Source organism: Labrus bergylta, chromosome 6 (assembly GCF_963930695.1).
Source record: "Labrus bergylta chromosome 6, fLabBer1.1, whole genome shotgun sequence".
NCBI lineage: Eukaryota > Metazoa > Chordata > Actinopteri > Labriformes > Labridae > Labrus > Labrus bergylta.
In genome coordinates, this window is record NC_089200.1 from 31,853,821 (window position 1) to 31,873,315 (window position 19,495).

The window sequence follows — 19,495 nt, forward strand, 5'->3', positions numbered from 1 at the left end:
CTGTAGGGCAGAACGACTTCGCCCCGCCATTCCTCCTCTGTACGTTCCACATTGAAAGTGAGACGTTTTTCCACCGTCAAACGTCAGTCTGTCAGCGCCACATGACCGCCCTGAGCTGCTTTCCTTTTCTCCTCTCCCCTATTGCCCTCTCAGAATCTCAAGCTGCCTTTTTATATTCAGAAAATATCTCATTCCCTTTTTGTAAAGACTTCCTACCTGCAGAGTTTAATCAGTTAGTCCTACCTGCAGAGTTTAATCAGTTAGTCCTACCTGCAGAGTTTAATCAGTTAGTCCTACCTGCAGAGTTTAATCAGTTAGTCCTACCTGCAGAGTTTAATCGGTTAGTCCTACCTGCAGAGTTTAATCAGTTAGTCCTACCTGCAGAGTTTAATCGGTTAGTCCTACCTGCAGAGTTTAATCGGTTAGTCCTACCTGCAGAGTTTAATCAGTTAGTCCTACCTGCAGAGTTTAATCGGTTAGTCCTACCTGCAGAGTTTAATCAGTTAGTCCTACCTGCAGAGTTTAATCGGTTAGTCCTACCTGCAGAGTTTAATCAGTTAGTCCTACCTGCAGAGTTTAATCAGTTAGTCCTACCTGCAGAGTTTAATCAGTTAGTTCTTTGCATTGAGCTTTCCTAACATTTGCTTAGGGTTAGGGTTAGGCTTATCCAGCTGCTATCACACTGGAAGCCTGCAGATAAAACAGCTCCTCTTTGTGTGTGCCGGCACTGTGAATGTAGAATATGTAAAGTCAGGTCTCTCTCTCTCTCTCTGTCTCTCTCTGTCTCTATCCATCTTTCGACTGGGCATTATCAGACACGTTCCTCAAGATGTTTACTGTTGAGTGTTCCTCGAGTCAGATCGGAACTGGGAATCTCTGCTTTTTCTTAGGAGGAAAATGAACTTTTACCTTTTGGGCATTTTAGAAACCAGATTTTAAGCCTCCCAACCTCCGTAACTGTTTTACATAAGTGTGTTTATTCATTGCAGTTTTGTACTCGCTTAATTATCTTAGTACATTTTAGACTTTTGTAGAGTGATTTTATGTCTGTTTTCTAATTATTTCTGTAATGACTCGGTGTCATTGTAAATGAGGGTTGCCCCTCATCAAGTGTCATCATGACCCATAATGGAATAAACCAGCTCCCTCTGTTACCACCTCCTGCTGTGAATCTAATTGGTCCTCAGTCGCTCAGTGATGTCACATGACAAACAGCTAATAAGTGCTGTCGATTTATTTAAAGGTCCCATATTATGTTTTTTCTGGTTTTATATGCTCTTTAGTGTGTTTTCCAAGTGTCCTGTGCATGTTTAGGCACATCTATGTGCAAAAATTCATAGTCTGCATAAACACGGCTTCTCCTACGTCCTCCTGTTAGCTGTAGCATTAGCTGCATGTAACGCTCGGTTCTAGCCCCCCTCGGAAAAAAATTGTCAGTGTGACGTCTTGTCAGTGTGAGATCACTGATCTAAGTCCGGTTGACTGAACGCTGGCGCGTTTAGCTGCCGCTGCTCTCCGGTTCCTCTGACTGTTTTTGCTGATCGACGGACTTTTTGCATTTGTTGTATTCTTCCCTGGACATACTTCCAAAAGATCAGATTACCCGGTGAGTTAATTTGGACAGGTAGCCTATTAGCTTACCTGTTGCGTGTAGGGCTCCCACTCCTCACCTGGGCTGCTTCTGCTGCCGGAGCCCTTATCTAGTCCATCATCGGCAACAATGTGGATTAATAAAATGTTTGTATGGTCTGTCAAACACGACCACAACAATGTCAACTTCGGATTATTCAACACCCCCTCTCTTACCAGCAAAGGTCCTCTCCTCCAGGAGCTCCTGGTTGACCGTAAGATTGATTTTTTTGTGTTTAACCGAAACATGGCAACAACCTAATGACTTTTCACAGCTGAATGAATGTACCCCTCCAGGGTTTGTTTACATCTGTCAACCCCGTGCCTCTGGCAGAGGTGGAGGTCTCGCGATAGTTTACCGCGAGAATTGGAAAGTGTCGCCTGTTTCTGTCCCTGTTCAGTTGTCTTTTGAATCTATTGCCTTACAACTGAATGGGCCTACACCTACCATAGCGGCCTCTGTCTATCATCCACCAAAGCCCAATACTGATTTCTTGAATGAATTTGCTTCATTTTTAACTCGTCTATGCTCACTCTCCCCTAACATAATATTGCTGGGAGATTTTAATGTACATAGGGATAAAACTAACAATGCCTTGACGAAGGACTTTACATCCTGCCTTGACAGCTTTGAATTGCAGCAACATATTGATTTTCCTACACACTCCAAATAACATATCTTGGACTTAATTTGCTGCTCTGGTGTCACTCCTCTTGACTGCGCTGCAGATGTCCTTCCCATTTCTGATCACATGTTAATATCTTTCAATGTCAAACTTACACTATCCAAAAAATATCTGCCACGTGTCATTTCATATCGCAACATCAAGGACATTAACTTAACTGCTCTCTCCAGTGGCATTGACAGCCTCCCCAGCATAAACTGTTTATCCACCCCCGATGAACTGGTTTCTCATTACAATGATGGTCTTCATAGCCTCTTAAATACCCTGGCTCCTTTAAAAACCCGGACTGTTTCATTCACCCACTCTGCTCCATGGTTTACACCTGAACTTCGCCTACTCAAAACAAAAGGCCGTCGCCTGGAACGTCTCTACAAGAAAACTGGACTTCTTATTCACAGAGAAATGTACAATAACCACATTCTCCACTACAAGGACAGTCTCTCTACAGCTAAATCAACTCACTACGCAGGTATCATCAGCTCAGGTGAAGGGAATACAAGGACACTATTCTCCATCGTCAACAACATATTACGACCACCGGACTCTCTTGCTTCTCATCTGTTTTCCACCGCCTATTTCAACTCTTTAATGTCATTTTTCACTGCCAAAGTAAACAAGATTCACCAGCAACTGACTCCTAACATCTCATCTCTCCCAGTCTTCTTACCTCCTCTCTCTCACTAACTTTCAAGTTTCAAACTTCCTTCTGTTGCTGAAATATCTGACCTCATTCAGAAATCAAAACCATCTACCTGTCCATTAGACCCTCTCCCTACTGTCCTAGTAAAAGCTTGCCTACCCCCTCTGTCTTCCCTAATAATGGTCATCATACATTCCTCCCTCACCTCTGGTCTTGTTCCCATTTCTTTCAAGTCAGCTTCAATAACCCCTATACTTAAGAAACCTGCTGCAGACCCAAATGACTTCAATAACTTCCGTCCTATCTCTAATCTACCCTTCCTATCCAAAATTCTTGAAAAAACAGTTGCATCTCAGGTTCACACTTATTTGTCTGACAATAACCTCTATGAACAGTTCCAGTCTGGTTTCCGCCCCCTCCATAGCACAGAGACAGCACTGGTAAAAATCACCAATGACCTCCTCATGCCAGCTGACTCTGGACTTCTAACCATCCTTATCCTCCTTGATCTAAGTGCAGCCTTCGACACCATCTCCCATCACACACTCCTTGACAGACTTGCCTCCATCGGAATCACTGACACACCCTTGCACTGGTTTTCATCCTATCTCTCTGGTCGCACTCAGTTCACTCAACTCGGAACCTTCAAATCCCAACCATTTCCAGTCACTACCAGTGTTCCTCAGGGTTCTGTCCTCGGCCCCCTTCTGTTCATCATCTATCTCCTTCCTTTTGGCCATATCTTCCGTAAGTATAACATCCAGTTCCATTGCTATGCGGATGACACCCAGCTCTACCATCCATCAAACCCACCTCCTCCCTCCCGCCCACTTCCCTGACTGATTGCCTGCAAGAATTCAAATCCTGGTTGACCTTTCCTCAAATTAAACAGTGACAAAACCGAGCTTCTCCTCATCGGCACCAAATCAACAATCTCTAAACTCAACAGTTTTTCTCTGGCTATTGACCACTCCTCAGTTTCTCCCTCCCCTCAGGTTAAGAGTCTGGGTGTCATCCTAGACAGCACACTATCATTCCAAGCTCACATCAATAATGTCACCCGGTCTGCTTATTTCCATCTATGTAACATTAAACGCCTCCGCCCATCCCTCACTCTCAGCAGTACTGCCATCCTCGTCAACACCCTGGTTACATCCCGCATTGACTACTGCAACTCCCTTCTCTTTGGTCTCCCTCTCAAGTCCATCCACAAACTTCAACTGGTCCAGAATTCTGCCGCTCGCATCATCACCAGAACGCCCTCTGTTAATCACATCACCCTTGTCCTACAGCAGCTTCATTGGCTCCCGGTTAAACATCGCATCACCTTCAAAATTCTGCTCCTCACCTTCAAGGCCATCCACAACCTCGCTCCACTTTACATCTCTGAACTCCTGCACATTAACACACCTACGTGCACTCTCAGGTCTTCTTCTTCCATTCAACTCACTGCACCACCCGCCCGTCTGTCCACCATGGGGTCTAGGGCCTTCAGCCGCTCTGCCCCCCACCTCTGGAACTCCCTCCCACCACAAATCCGTAATATCGACTCTCTCTCCATTTTCAAATCTCATCTCAAAACACATCTTTTTAAACTGGCATATTCAGTCTGATCATTTTCCACCCGTTTTCATAACTCCTTTACATCCTGTACATTTGTGTTTTTTAATGTTAATTTTATCATTGTGTTGTTACTTTGTTGTTTATATCTCTGCTCTGTAAGATGACCTTGAGAGTTTTGAAAGGCGCCTTTAAATAAAATGTATTATTATTATTATTATTATTATTATTAAGTCCATTGGCTCGTTGTGGCAAGCCCAGCAGCTCATGTTGCACGCCCGTTAACTTCTGTAGCACGCCCACGATATGCCGTAGCCTGCGGTAGCACAGTAGTGCTAAGGTGCTAATGTTTTTGCTCCCCTCGGACGGAGCCAGTGGCTGCATTCCATATATGGTAAAAGGGGCGGGACATTTCCGAGAACCATGCTGAGTAACTGACCAATTACGGCAGAGCCGACAGGCAGACCAATCAGATCAGACTTGGCACACGTGGGGACTCTGAACGTGGGCACTTCAGAACCTTAGAGAGAGTCAGAAGCGAACAGGTGCATGGAGCTACAGTGCATGAAAACAGACACTTTTTTTTATAACTTTAGCTATTGTGAACATACTTTAGTAGGTACATAGATTAAATATATGAACCCCATAATATGGGCTCTTTAAGCTGACATTGCATTATAAATCAGACCTTCATGTTTGTAACAAGAACAAGTCCTGATGACAATGATGTGTCGCATCATTTCTAACGTAGGGTTAAAGTTACTGATATCATTTACACTGTAAAGAAGTTTCATTCATTCTGTCGATCTCTTACTCTCCGCTTCATTCAGTGTGTGTTCTTCCTCTGGCTCCGCTGCGTCTCAGCTCCGTCAGTCTGGAGTCCTCTGCGGCAGATACACCAGATCGAGCAGGACAGGAAGTCAGACACTCAAACAACATGAAAACATCCTGTTTATTTTCAGAATAAAACACGCTAGATTACATTCTCATCAACATGGCATCCTGATACTTACTGAGCCGGCAGAAACACGACCATCTATAAAAAAAAGAAAAAATCCAAGCGAGTTCAACTTCTTGAACTCCTTCAGTTGGGAACAAGGACCTTGTGTGTGTTGTTGTGTTTATGAGGCTTTTTATACCACATACCTCATTTTATCTCGCACCATTTTGTATTGGTCTCGCGACTCCAGGTGCTTCCTGTGCGGCGCTCTGAGAACGCAGTCTGTGGGCATTGACCATCGAGAGAGCACAGAGCAGTACCTGACAATGCTGTCATACAACGCACACCTAACTGGGTACCTCCGTGGTGGTGCTAGTATTATCTGTTAGTATTTCTGATGAATGAATGTGTAACAGAAAGAAATCCAGTGTTTCACAAGCACATACTCGCTTTGATGGTTGTTGTTCAGTTTCCACTTGATTTCTCATTTGATGTTGATATTGACCCCCCCCCCCCATCTCTGCTGTCATCTTCAGGTCATGGAGAGCTTCTGCCCGTGTTAGACGCACTATCTTGCACACAGCCAGCACGCAGGGTACGGTTGGACGGTGTGTGTATCCTTAGTCAACTGGTGGTCATGTGTGAAGCTGTGGTCTGATGCCCACCCTCCCCTCAGCGCTGGCCATGGACGGGGAGAACTACCTGCATCCAGAAGGCCCTCAGCTCGACAGCAGCTTGTTCTCGGTGGCTCCCTCTAACACAGAGGTATGACTATGTTCTGTTGTGTTTCTATCTGCAGGTTTATGTTTAGTGTTCTCTGAGGTATAACAGCTCTCATGTAAGGTTTTGCTTCAGTGTACTGAAACATAAAACGAGCCTTATCCTTAAGACTGGATAGCTCACATATTTACAGGTTGAGATCAGAGCGCTGGTGTTTTTACCTTCTGGTTTGCACAACAGTTATTTAGAATATGCAAACAGGAAGTGATACTACTTGTGGTTTCAATTTCCAAGCTGATCTTCTTTGGAAATCTGAAATTCTCATGTAGATGAGAGCCAATATGTAAGGTTTCAAGGTACCAATGTTGACTCTCTGGTTACGAGACGAGAGGCAGGTTTTTAATATTTGAACCACAATAACCATCGGGTTTCTTCAACTTTCACTCAGGAGCCAAAATCTGCTTTTAGATCTGAATATCATGATAAATATCGACTGATTGGAACATTTTATATGGTGGTAACATTTGACTCCGTCCCGTATGAATCGATTCTCATGACATCTATCAAGCCAAGAAATGTTTATAGTATATGTTTTATGTCCTTGTTTTGGGTAGAACATAAAAAGAAAGACAGGGCAGACCGGTCACTCACACCACAAGCATGCAGTCTGTAGGCTGACGAGCATGCGGGAGCTTCAGTGTCAATACCATGATGAGCGTGTAGGAGCCGGCACGCAGCCGGCACGCAGCCACCTTTATAAAACAGCCCTATGAGACGACTGTACCACTGATGAAGGCGCTGTTATGCAAAAGTTGAACCCCAGAAAAAAATATGTTACTTAATTCTCCACAACTTCGTGGCGACCCCCTCGGGGCTCAGGACCTCGAGGTAGAGAATCCCTGCTCTAAACAACGGCCTAAAAAGCTTTAAAGGGTAGCTCGGAATATTCCTGACACCTTCTCAGAGTCTCCTCCCACTAAAGCCAGACTGTCTGTGTATCTGGTTTCCACAGGGAATAAGACATGCACATATTTCTCCAGAATTGAAGAGCTTACAGAATTACAGTCTGTACACTAATGAAGTGAAAGTACTGTCAGTCAGACCAGCTGGAGGTGAAAGATGTGGTCTGATGTGAATCTCCACTACAAAGAGTGTCACTATGGCACAGTCCTGTAATAATGCTGCTTCTCTTCAGCTCTTGAAGTAACTTTTAATAAATGTAATCTTTGTGTTTTCTTTTAGAGTTCGATCTACACCTCGTCTGATTCCTGGGGATCCTACTCTCAGCAGGCTGGATACAGCATCCACTGCCCTATGCAATCTGGAAACCAGTAAGTTCATTCAACATCACAAACAGCTTCAGCGATGCTCAGTAAGAGCGCTGAAACTCAGAGCAGACGATGACCTTTAGAACGAGGACTTTAAGAGCTATAGGGGTATAAGTGACCCACACCCAGGTTTATTCTGTCAGACTTCATGATGGTGTTATGAGTGTGTTTTTGTCAAAGGTGTCTTTAGTTACTTTGACTGATGAATTATTATTACTGCACACGCACAGTATACATACTGTACATCTTAAATAGAATACACAGTCCTCCTCCTGTTTCCTCTGTTGGAGCCTCCAGTGGACACTCGAGGAGCTGCAGATTTGCACTTCCTCGTTGACTTAATGAACATTAAAGAGTTGCTGCTTAGCATCACCCTGCTCAAGTTAACTTGTGTCCTGTGATTAATGCGGCTGCTCTGTAAGATGTACAGATGGGACCGGGTGAGACAGAAGCCCTGTTCACAGTGCCATCATATTTTACACCCTGTAACTTTTGCCTTACAGAGGCGTTACAGAGGAGAGACGGGATCAGCTGATCCAGCGAGGCAGAACGGCGCTGTGTGTGCATGTTTGACTGTGTGTGTATGTGGAGCTCCCGCACGCACGCACACACAGTCAGACATGCACACACACACACACAGTCAGACATGCACACACACACACACAGTCAGACATGCACACACGCACACACACACACACACACACACAGTGTCAGACATGCACACACACACACACACACGCACACACACACAGTCAGACATGCACACACACACACACACTGGGACAGCAACATTGCACAGTTGTAGAAGCAGTGTTTGAATACAAAGGTGTAGGTCGTGGAGCTTTTTGTCGAGTTCAAGAGTAAAAAAGGGCTTTACCTCCAGTGTCATAAACAAAGCAGAATCATCCTAGCTCCTTTGTCAACTTCCCTATGAGGCGTGTGTGTAGTGGGGTTTGGATGATCGCTGCTCAGCGTCTTTGAGCGGGTGAGAATGGAATTAAACGGTTTGGGCACTTAAACAGCATGTCACCAACTGTTAGACTAATGAAGCCAAAAGAGACACAGCACCAGTGTGTTAAACACTGAAACTATGGTCATATTTCTGTGTCGCTGTGTCTGTAAACTTGCCACATATGAGCAGGCCATATGTAGGTTTTCTATAAATACATAAAATCACCGTTTATCGGTGCCTGTGGGTACCCTGTGAACCTTTATCCATTTGAGTAGGAGACACGTTTAAAACGATGTTTGCAGACAGTCATTTTTTTGTTTATTCTTTTCTCTCCCTTGTCTTGATACTCAAAGCCGAAACAGAAACGTCCCCACACCACTGATTTGAAAGACGCCGGCGTTTCCTCATACCCCATGCCATGTTAAAGCAATATGTGAAATCTAACACCAACGTTGTCCGATACTAGCAGCTTTAGCGCACAGAGACTGTATATTTACTCCAGCCAACTCAGAGAGAAATACAATGCATGGAAGAGAATTTGTTTGCTTCCCCGTCGGTCGTTTTAAACCGTGGTTGCCGTTTGATATTATATTGTTGCATCAATGGTCCACATGCAGGATCAGATGTGTGCTGAAATCCATATTTACTTTTTGTTTTAAAAATATAATTTCATGCTTTAGAAGAAACATTTATATGTTTTTTTAAGTCAGTAAAAACATCTTTCATTCCAAACACAAATCAGGAAGTGTAGTGTTGGTATTACAGCCAGTTTCTTTGTAACTTAAGGCAGCAGATGACGTAAGAGCTCAGTGTGTGGTTTTCATGTTCACTCCAAGCTGGTTTTACAAGACCCTTATCTCACTCTCGGTCTGACTAGAGACACATGTCTTTATCTGGATCATGATGTGTCTGTGGTTCAGAAGAAGAGAACTGATTGAATATCATCCAAGAGCGTCATGATTATGTTGAACAGCCCTCGTCCACCACAACCAGCCTGCCGTGTTTTTTAAAGCTAGTGAGTTCAGCATCAACCAGGACCCTAAACATGTGGTTGGAACACCTCACAGGACAAACAAGGCTGAAGTCTTAAAGGTCCCATATTCTTCTTTTTCTGGTTTTAGATGCTCTTAAATGTGTTTTCCAAGTGTCCTGTGCATGTGCACATCTATGTGCAAAAATTCAAAGTCCACAGAAACGCGGCTTCTCCTACGTCCCCCTGTTAGCTATAGCATTAGCTGCATGTAACACTCGGTTCTAGCCCCCCTCAAAAAAAAAAGTTGTCAGTCCGACGTCATTGTCAGTGTGATATCACTGATCTAAGCCCATTGGCTCGTTGTAGCAAGCCCAGCAGCTCATGTTGCACGCCCGTTAACTTCTGTAGCACGCCCCCGATATGCCGTAGTCTGCGGTAGCACAGTAGTGCTAAGGTCCTAATGTTTATGCTCTTCTCAGACGGAGCCAGTGGCTGCATTCCCAATATGGTAAAAGGGGCGGGACATTTCTGAGAACCGTGCTGAGCAACTGACCAATAACGACAGAGCAGACCAATCAGAGCAGACTTGGCCCACGTGGGGTCTAACAGTGGGGGCTCAGCAGAGAGTAGCTGACGGACTCAGAGCGTAGAGGGAGCAAGGAGGAGCAGTTCATGAAAACAGACACTTTTTTAGGACTTTAGCTATTGTGAACGTAGAAAAGTAGATACAGAGATTAAATATACGAACCCCAAAAAGGGCAGAATATATGCACGTTGTTTTTTTTCTACACTTCCTTGATATTCAGCTCAGGCTACCTGTCAGTCACATGTATTCCCTCATGAGCTGCAGTCATTGACAACAGACAGAGGAGTGCGGTAAATAGAACTCTCTGAATGGTGAGGAAACATGGCGGCTGAATGTTTATACCCAACAGTCACGTATAAAACTATGCTACTTCTCCCTGCTCCTCTGCTGTCTGCATGACGGAGCATCGTGGGCTGAGACACACTGACATACATTGCTGCACATACACACACACACACACACACACACACACACACACACACACACACACACACACACACACACACACACACACACACACACACACACACACACACACACACACACACACACACACACACACACACTGGAACGCCAGCCACCACGGCCACCTGCTTAATTTAACTGCACCAGATCTGTACGGGTCGAGTCAGGACCGCACGTGGCCTGACTGGTGAACTTTTTCTTCTACCCACCACTTTGGCCGCTGAGCCAATAAGTGAATTCTGGACCCTGGGGATAACGATAATATTGTGAATAATTGCACAGCCAATAGTTTGCACCTAACGATTCACTGACTGATGTTACCCACATGTGCTCAGCAGATTTTTAATGGGCAGTGATCGAGAGGTTATTAAGATTGTGTCCATGCTGAATCAGCATTAAAAGAGATGCTCATTGTTTGTTGACTGTGTCAAATCATGGTTTCTCCTCTATGGGTCGTATTAGATACGTTGCTTTGTACGAGTATGTTGTCATGGGAAACTTCAGATTCATGTGAGAACACTCTGAAATCTGATAGGATTCACAGGACATCATATTAATTAATTTTGAGGAAAATATTGATTTCGATATACACATTTATTGCTTTGATCCCTCAAATGTTCAGTTTTCAAACACGTATATCAGCTGGAGAGTAACTGAGCATGTACGTGCATCACCGCTCGACACACTCGCGAGTGAAATCCATATAGCGCCCTCTACTGGTGACACAGAACTGCTAGTGTAATACAATGAAACTCTAAAGAATAAATCTAGCACACGGTGGTCACACGGCTCCAGGACTAACCGGGCCTGAGCACGGTTACCTCATAACCGTTCATAAGGTCGTTATACAACATATGCATGGCTTTACGTGACCGTGAAGCGTGCTTAGTTTACAAAACAGGCAGACTCGGGTAAAAATAAAAGGGGTGTGCGGTCCACACATCAGAGAACAACACAGAGAACATGACAGCTACTTTACTGACTTTGTATCTTATTTTGGGTCATTTTGAGCAGATACAGACAGAACACTCCGGGGTTTCTCCATCATGGAGGCAGGGATTGATGACGCCATGTTCACGTTGTGCACACGTGCTTGTGCTTGTGCATGAGCAGCTGTACCGTGCCGAAGCACACCTCTTCATCTGTGCGGGGCCAAGGAAGTGTACGAGGACTCATCACACAAACTGGACTTAGAGGGTCAAAAGTGCTTGTGAACGGTACATGTGGCCTAGTGTGAGTGCGCCCTTAGATGCAGACTTCATGTCATCATGGCTCTGTGGAATAAATAGGACTATATTGTGTTGCTTGATATTGAACACTGTCCTTTCCATAAACTAGAGACCCCAAAGTGACATCACAGCCTCTTTTTTTAAATTTCCCCCTTTAGATTCAATAGGAGAGATTATCGAGTGGAGTTTTTGAAAATCATTTTTCCGAGAGTTGGTTGATCTTACCGCCTGCGTTCTCCGTGTTGTTTTCTGTTGATGTGGCCTCCAGACATACTGGAGTTTTTCCCAGTGCTATGACTCAAGGTTCAGTTATTGCATACTGTTGATAGCACAGGAGTTCTATTTCCTGATTTCCTGAGAGGAAGACTTCTTCCCAGGAATCACAGCTTGTTATTGTTGAAAGACGCTTCATCAGCCCAGTGCGTCCACTTAACTCTTTATTGGCCCTTCATTATTCTGTTGATTATCAGATGATCCTCCAAGTCAACTTTACTTTGTCTTTTTGACCTCTTTGTTGCTCCTTTGCGAACACTAACAAGTTTGTAATGAAAGTTTAAAGTTCAGAGCCTTAAAAAATAGATTCACTCTTTCACTTTTTCATCAGACCTTATAGTAGTTAAATAGTGATACAAACACTAGTTCATGTAATCTGACATAGTTTTGAGCTGTTAACAACTTCTCTTTGTGTCTTTAAAGGATATTGTTTCAGGACCGTACACTTCCCCATGTTCCTCTAACTCTAATATGTGTCTCTAGTCCGTCTACAAACCCCCCAATGATGAGAAAAGTCCATCCTCTCCGTCTTCTGCCTGCTCCACTTTTCAGAAAATGTGTGCTCAAACAGGCCGTTTGGAGATTTTCCCTTCATGACATCACAAAGGGCAGTAGCCCCTCCCCCAGGTGGATGACACTCCCACAGCTAGGTGTTTGTTCTGCCCTCTGAGTCTGCCTTCTCACTGTAAACAATAGGACATGGAGCGAGAAAGACCGAGACACCCAGAGGGGGCGTGGTCAGACACAGCTCATTTACATATTTAAAGGTACAGATACAGAAACAGCCTGTTCTGAGCAGGGCTGAAATAGAGGGGTTTATAGACATGATCAAATACAGGATCAGAGTGGACTTAGAACAAGAAACTTCACACACATGTTAAGAGGAGCTCTGAGACTTATTTAAACTGGTTGAAGAGGAGGAGGATATGTCACCTTTAAATTTGAGAGCTGGAAACAACAACGTGGTTCATATGTGTAGCATGAGAAGGCTTACATGTACACCAGAAAGACAATCCAGCCTGTTGGCTTATCAGCTTTGTATCATTGGAAAGCAGCTGATATCGGCCTGCCAACACATCCGCTGTAATAATATCACTGTCATATCAGCGCTGGCTAAACGGCCAGAGAGGGGATTTCCAGCGTGGGCGATTGGCACCATTTACTGAGCAGTGATCCTTCTTAGAAACGAACAGACTTTTTAACTTCATAACTCATGATCTTTTCCACTATCATTTTGATTTCATACTCATATTTATTGTGTGGACTTAAATTACTTTCAACTTGTGATTACTTGATCACAGAGGACCGTACCTTCTAAAACATAAGTGATTTTTTTTTTAAAGACAGAGTCAGCAGCTTGTTCCTTCAAAATAAAAGACAGACTTCTCCTAATGTAAAGACAGAGTCAGCAGCTTGTTCCTTCAAAATAAAAGACAGACTTCTCCTAAAGTAAAGACAGAGTCAGCAGCTTGTTCCTTCAAAATAAAAGACAGACTTCTCCTAAAGTGAAGCTGCTCCATCGTCTCTTCTGGGCCTCCATACATGTGTGGTGGTGACTGTGTCTGCAGAGACTCTGTCCTCTGACTGGATTTTACTGTTCTACTTTGTTCTGGTTGACTCGGCACGTTTCTGGGCGGAGCTAGTGTGTTTCCTCCAGCCAATGACAGCGCAGCAGGTGAGTTTAAGAGTGGATACAATTCAGTGATTGGACGCTATTCAAACTGGTGAATATGACGGACGTGGACGTAGCAGCAAAGAAGAGAAAATATAATCAGAGTGAGGAGAAACACCAAGTGGATAAAGCTCGTTCTAAAACGAGGGTGAACCTTTTGTTGTCTTTTACTCGTGGACGTGGAGTTGGTCTACTGTGTGAATGTGTATGTGTCTGTCTACTGTTGGACAGGCAGGTGACAAACACCGGAGGTTAGCTTGTGCTAGCGTGCGTTAGCTTGTAGTGTAGCTACAAGCAGTAAACGTACACACTACATCCTGCAGTGAGCCCAGGAGGAGGAGGGGCTTAGTTTGAATGTTTACAAACATTTCTACTGACGCCATCTTTAAACTTTGTGCATTTGGGATGACTTCTGTTTGTTTGTATAAAAACAGTGTATTTAATAATGCTTCTAGATTGAACCCAGTAATATTAGTTTGTTTGTTGTTTATCAAAATATGACCAAAGAGTTGGGATCGTCTTTTAGAATGTATTTTATTGAACATGGTCATGAATGAGAGGAGTATTTTTGCTTTGCGTTGTTTGTGACACTCAATGAAACAAACCTCACAGGAACTTTATTTCTACCAACTGGCCTCTTTCTTTAAGCCGCCCCTTCATCCTTTCAGTGTACTTTGAACTTGAATCAATCAGTCCCACTGATCTCTCGCCCATGGTTGTGGACTCAGAGCCAAATCCTGTGAATAGCTTTGGCAGAGCTCAATCCCTCTGAGCCTGAGCCCTGGCACATGATTGGCTGAGAGGAGTGTGGAGTTCCACCTTAACAGCCCTTTAGTTTTGCTTTTGTTTTGACATTGTGCTTATCACTGTCAGCAGGGTTGTTTCGTGGCACTATGATGACTTGCAGTCAAGAGGAAAGTGAAAATATGTCCTACAGAGCGTGTCGACTTGTTTCTGATAGAAAGTAAGGCTAAAGAAAAATGATTGTGATTAATGAGCAGCTAGACCTGGACCTACAGATCAGGTAGGAACTGTAGTCGTTCTCCTTTTCATGACTGTGTGTAGACATCTGTCTCACCGTCTCTATCCTGTGATTTAAGTCTGGAAGATCTCCGCTTGTCTGAATGAATGTTTGTGTTGTTATTTACGTTCTTTCATCATAGACGGATGTACTCTGCATACGTGACCTGTTTCTGTGAATATACAGTAAAGCTTCACTGTACTGGCATCTGTCTCGTCTCAAATTACACACCTGTCCCAATTCCTAGAGCAAAACTTCAAGTCTTTTCAGATATTAAAGGTCCAATCAGTGAGATGTGTAGAGAGTGAAATGATAAAGGTATCTTACTATCTGATCAGACATTAAGGAAACATGCCATGTTGAAGTGCTGGCTTCTCTGACAACATTGCAGCAGTCAGTATGTCCTCCTTCTAACTTGAGATTCTGCTCCTGAATGCTCTGGATTTGTTTGGACCAGAGAAGGTAGGCGCTTTTAAGACACGGCCGTTTTGGACGTTTGCCAGATATGAGAGCAGTTATCAGGTCAACAGGTGTTGCAGCGATGGAAGCGGTCAAGAGAAGTGGTTCAGGTAGAAGTGATTGTACCCGACCTAAAAAGCCTCTGCATGTTTCTAATAAGCTCCACGAGCAGAAACGTGCTCAAACTAGGATCAATATTGGAGATGCTTTTGAAAAATGGAGAGAAGTTAGAACACAGAAAGGTTTACAGACCCATGCAGAGCTGGATAAACACTGAAGCTTCAGAGTCCACCACATGGTGACCTGAGTGAGCATCCACTCTAGAGAGGAGGGGGGGGGGGGGGGGGGGACAGCTCTCTACAATGTTTAGAATTTAGACTGCAGTACCCATTTTAAACACTAGGGGTCAGAGTTACATACGGCTCCTTTAAGTAAAGTGGTGTGTTGTTGATGATCAAATGACATGCTAGCTAAACATCATTCAGTACCTCTTATCTTCTGGAGCTGCTTTTTTCCACACTAATACTGCGTTCCATCGGAACTGGGAATGACGTCACACCTGAGTTAACTGCGTTCCAGTTGCAAGTCGGAAAAGCAACATGGTCGCCTACAGGAGTACTGTTGTTTTGTTAGCTAATACCAGACGATAACGACACACTACATGATAGTTTCTGACCGAAAATAAAATGACAACACCTCCACAGAGAGAACTTGCACGATACCATCGGTCTGATTCAATTCAGTGTTTCCCCTACCATTATATTGGGGGTTGGCCCGCCCCCCTGAAGGTCAAGTAAAAAAAAGAAACTTTTTTGGGGGGGGCTTTTTGTGCCTTTATTGTAGAGATAGGATAATGGTTAGAGTTGGAAATCAGGGCTGAACTTGGAAGCTGTTGGGGAACATTTGGAGTAACTGTTTGAGCTAAAGGAAACACAACATGTGTATACGTCCTGGTCAAACAAACGACTTGACTAACAATCCTCCTCTTTCTCTTCAAGGCAATACCACTTGAGCAGCAGCACTACCACCACCACTCCGGACGTGCACATGGACATGTACTCGGGATTCTCTGATGTGGACTTTTCCAGCCTCAACCTCCCCAGGAACGGAGATTTCCCACAGGTGTGTCTCATCAGTCTGTTGTACATGTTCATATATATATTTATCTTCTATGACTGAAGTCCCCTTCCACCTACTCAAACACAATTAGTGCTTCTTGTCTCCATTTGTCTTTTCTTCTTTGTCTTCATGCTCATCAGAGGGAGGGAGCAGCCATGCCTCCCACCTCCTCCTTTCATCTTCCTGTCATGTGTGTTCAGCCTAGCTTCATTTACCAAATGGGCGGCCTGATTAAAGGCCGTTTTGTCTAGACGACGGCAGCAGTACCTGCCCCTGCTCCTGTCAAGGCATGTCATTAATAAGCCTCTGTAATTTAACGCTCCTCTTCAGAAATCACTGCTGGCTACACCCAGAGTACTTTTGTGTTGAGTGTGGATGAGTCCGCGGCTCATGTTTTTTTGGGATTGGCAAAAATAATCAGGACGAGGAATTCTTCAATGTGAAGTGTGACATGAAGCAGCAGGCTCATATATTCACCTCTCCCTGCTCCATCCTCCATCTTTACTTTTCTATTTGGGTGCAGTTTAGTGTCCATCCAGTGAGATCACTGTAGTCAGGATGATATGAATAGAAGCCCGCTGTAATTAAACAGACCACTGAGTTTCTAATCTGAAGCCTGTTGGTGTTGATCTGAGGAGTGCTTCTTATCTTTACTGAACCGAATCAAAGGACTACGCTGTGATGTTTAGAATAAGAGCAGTCACTGAGCATGTTGACATCATGACTTCATCTGCTTCAATACACAAGCAGTTAGTTATAGCAGCTCAGGTGAATCCTTGGACCCCCAAACTTCACCAGATGTATTCATTGGGTGAGTTGTTACTGTTTGGGCACTTCCTGGAGGGTTTTGGTAGAAGTTAATAAAAAGTATAGTGAGGACGGTATAAAAGTCCTCAAGTCCCTGTGATGCTGTTTTTTTAAAGGCTTTTTCTTTGTGACTTTATTAAGAGATAGGACAGTGGATAGAGTCAGAAATCATGGAGGGAGAGAGAGAGCAGGGAATGACATGTGGGAAAGGGGACCGGAATTGAACCCATGTTGCTCGCTGTTGATCTTCTTACATGGGGGCATGCAAACTGACCACGAGGCTGCACGCCACCTCTACCATATTCTCATTATAGCGTTGTATAGCGGACTCTGCTGCTCGTCCCACTACTTGTTTTTTTACATCACGTCTCACCTCAGGAGCCCCCCCCCCCCCCCTGACAGGGATATTCTCCTGCTGTGAGGTGCATGTGTGAACAAACAGATCAGGATGATTTCAGCAGCAGTCCTCTTGGAATGATTTAGAAACTTTCAGAGGTGTATACGTTCCTAAGTTCCTCCTCACGTTGGTGCTGCAGGTGTGTGAATGAGTGATGGTTAGAAGAAAAGTTTGACGGTGTGTTTGTATTAATATTTAAGCTGGAGGGATTTTAAAAAACAATGACCACACTTGAAAAGCTGCTCTGTACACATGAAAGTGATGCGTCATCCTCCTCTCGTGTGCCGTTTTGCTGACATGGATTTTGTGATTCATGTGGGGTTTCCCAAGTTTTCCCTTTGCCTGACGCGCCGTTCATCCGTCTGCCTGCTTTCTGTCTTACAAGACCCTGAGAGGGAAGGGATCAGGAAACATACTGAGTATATATCAGTGTTGTTATTGTTATGATGTGGTGTTATTGTTCTTCCTGTTTTCTGAGTGTGTCTGTGTGAGTGACAGAGAGATGTTTTGTGCTTTCTCAGCTGTTCTATCTGATTTTGAACACTCCCTGCCATGTGATGCATGAAGAGGCAACTTAAGTCACAGGGTCATCATGACTAATCCTCCACCTCACATACAGCCAGCTCCACCCCCCCACCTTTCCCCCCCTCCACCATCCTGGCATGTCAACCATGTCCCTTTTCCCTCTCCCCATCCTCATTGAGGGAGCAGTGTTTGGGTGTTTTCTTTTGCACTGCTGATTGAACCATGACAGCTCTACAGACACTCAGGCATGTGTGACTGAGTTCACCAGGTGACTGCCTTGTTTATCTCTGAAATGTTCCTGTTTCAGTCCCAGCTGTCGAGTCAAAAAATCTCTTCTTGTTTGCATGGCTTCCTGCAGTGTTGTTACATTCTGCGTCATGTTGTTAAGAAGCGCACCGTTGGAGCATGTGGACAGGTGTCTTTATTTAGATTCTACATGACTTGTAAACAAGAGTCACATGTTTTCTTTGTGTTTCTTCGTGTTAGAATAAATAAAATCCCCCTCCAGAAAGATCAGTATGTAACTCTGACCCCTAGTGTTTAAAGTGGGTACTGCAGTCTAAATTCTAAACATTGTAGAGAGCTGTCCCCCCCCTCTATAAACCTTTCTGTGTTCTAACCTCTCTCCATTTTTCAAAAGCATCTCCAATATTGATCCTAGTTTGAGCACGTTTCTGCTCGTGGAGCTTATTAGAAACATGCAGAGGCTTTTTAGGTCGGGTACAATCACTTCTATCTGAACCACTTCTCTTGACCGCTTCCATCGCTGCAACACCTGTTGACCTGATAACTGCTCTCATATCTGGTAAACCGAGGGGCGTCCAAAACGCCCGTGTGGGGGTGTCTTAAAAGCGCCTACCTTCTCTGGTCCAAACAAATCCAGAGCACTCACTGATTGGAACTTTAATAGGTAGATATTTGCAGACCTGTCTGGACCTACGTTGTGGTTACATTGTATCATTTGTGGATCCACATGATGTGAACTTTAATGCAGAGCATCAGAATGAAAACACGATTTACTGGAAGAATGAAATCAGAAGTCGTTCACTAACCACTCTGGCTTACCTCACTGACTGTACTGCTTTCAGCAAGCACTCAGAAGTACAGAACTACTGTACATCCATGCACTGTGTGTACAGATATACCTGCACCAAGTCACGTTTACACATTTTCACTCTCATAGTCGCTCGCTGTGGTTTCTCTCACTATCACACACAAACACTCACATGCACAGTGTGCTTCTAAGAATATGTGATGAGGCTGCGTGAAATCCCAATCACTTGATTTACTAAATACATCCCACCGAAGAAAACCTTGATTGTCAGAGGTGTAAAGAGTACGAATATATTCTACTCAAGTAAAAGTACTGTTACTTTGATAAAATTTTACTTAAGTACAAGTAAAAGTACCAGTTTAAAAATGTACTCAAGTAAAAGTAAAAAGTAACTCGTTTAAAATGTACTTTAAGTAAAAGTAACTTAGTTACTTTTTTTAACAACGCATCTCTCGTGTGT

The 19,495-nt window shown here is 44.0% G+C and overlaps 1 protein-coding gene across 4 annotated transcripts in view; it reads left to right on the forward strand.

The window, feature by feature from the left end:
• The window catches only part of sbno2b (strawberry notch homolog 2b), a 66,434-nt gene that overhangs the window by 13,568 nt on the left and 33,371 nt on the right, over positions 1-19,495 (forward strand). For 3 of the 4 annotated variants that reach the window (XM_065956212.1, XM_020652568.3, XM_065956213.1), the window contains exons 2-4: positions 5,992-6,220; positions 7,418-7,506; positions 16,132-16,255. In XM_065956212.1, the coding sequence (XP_065812284.1) occupies positions 6,113-6,220; positions 7,418-7,506; positions 16,132-16,255 (321 nt within the window). In that variant the 5' untranslated portion in view covers positions 5,992-6,112. Of the gene's footprint in view, positions 1-5,991; positions 6,221-7,417; positions 7,507-14,534; positions 14,678-16,131; positions 16,256-19,495 lie in introns of those variants that run through there. The other variant, XM_065956214.1, reaches the window with a different exon arrangement.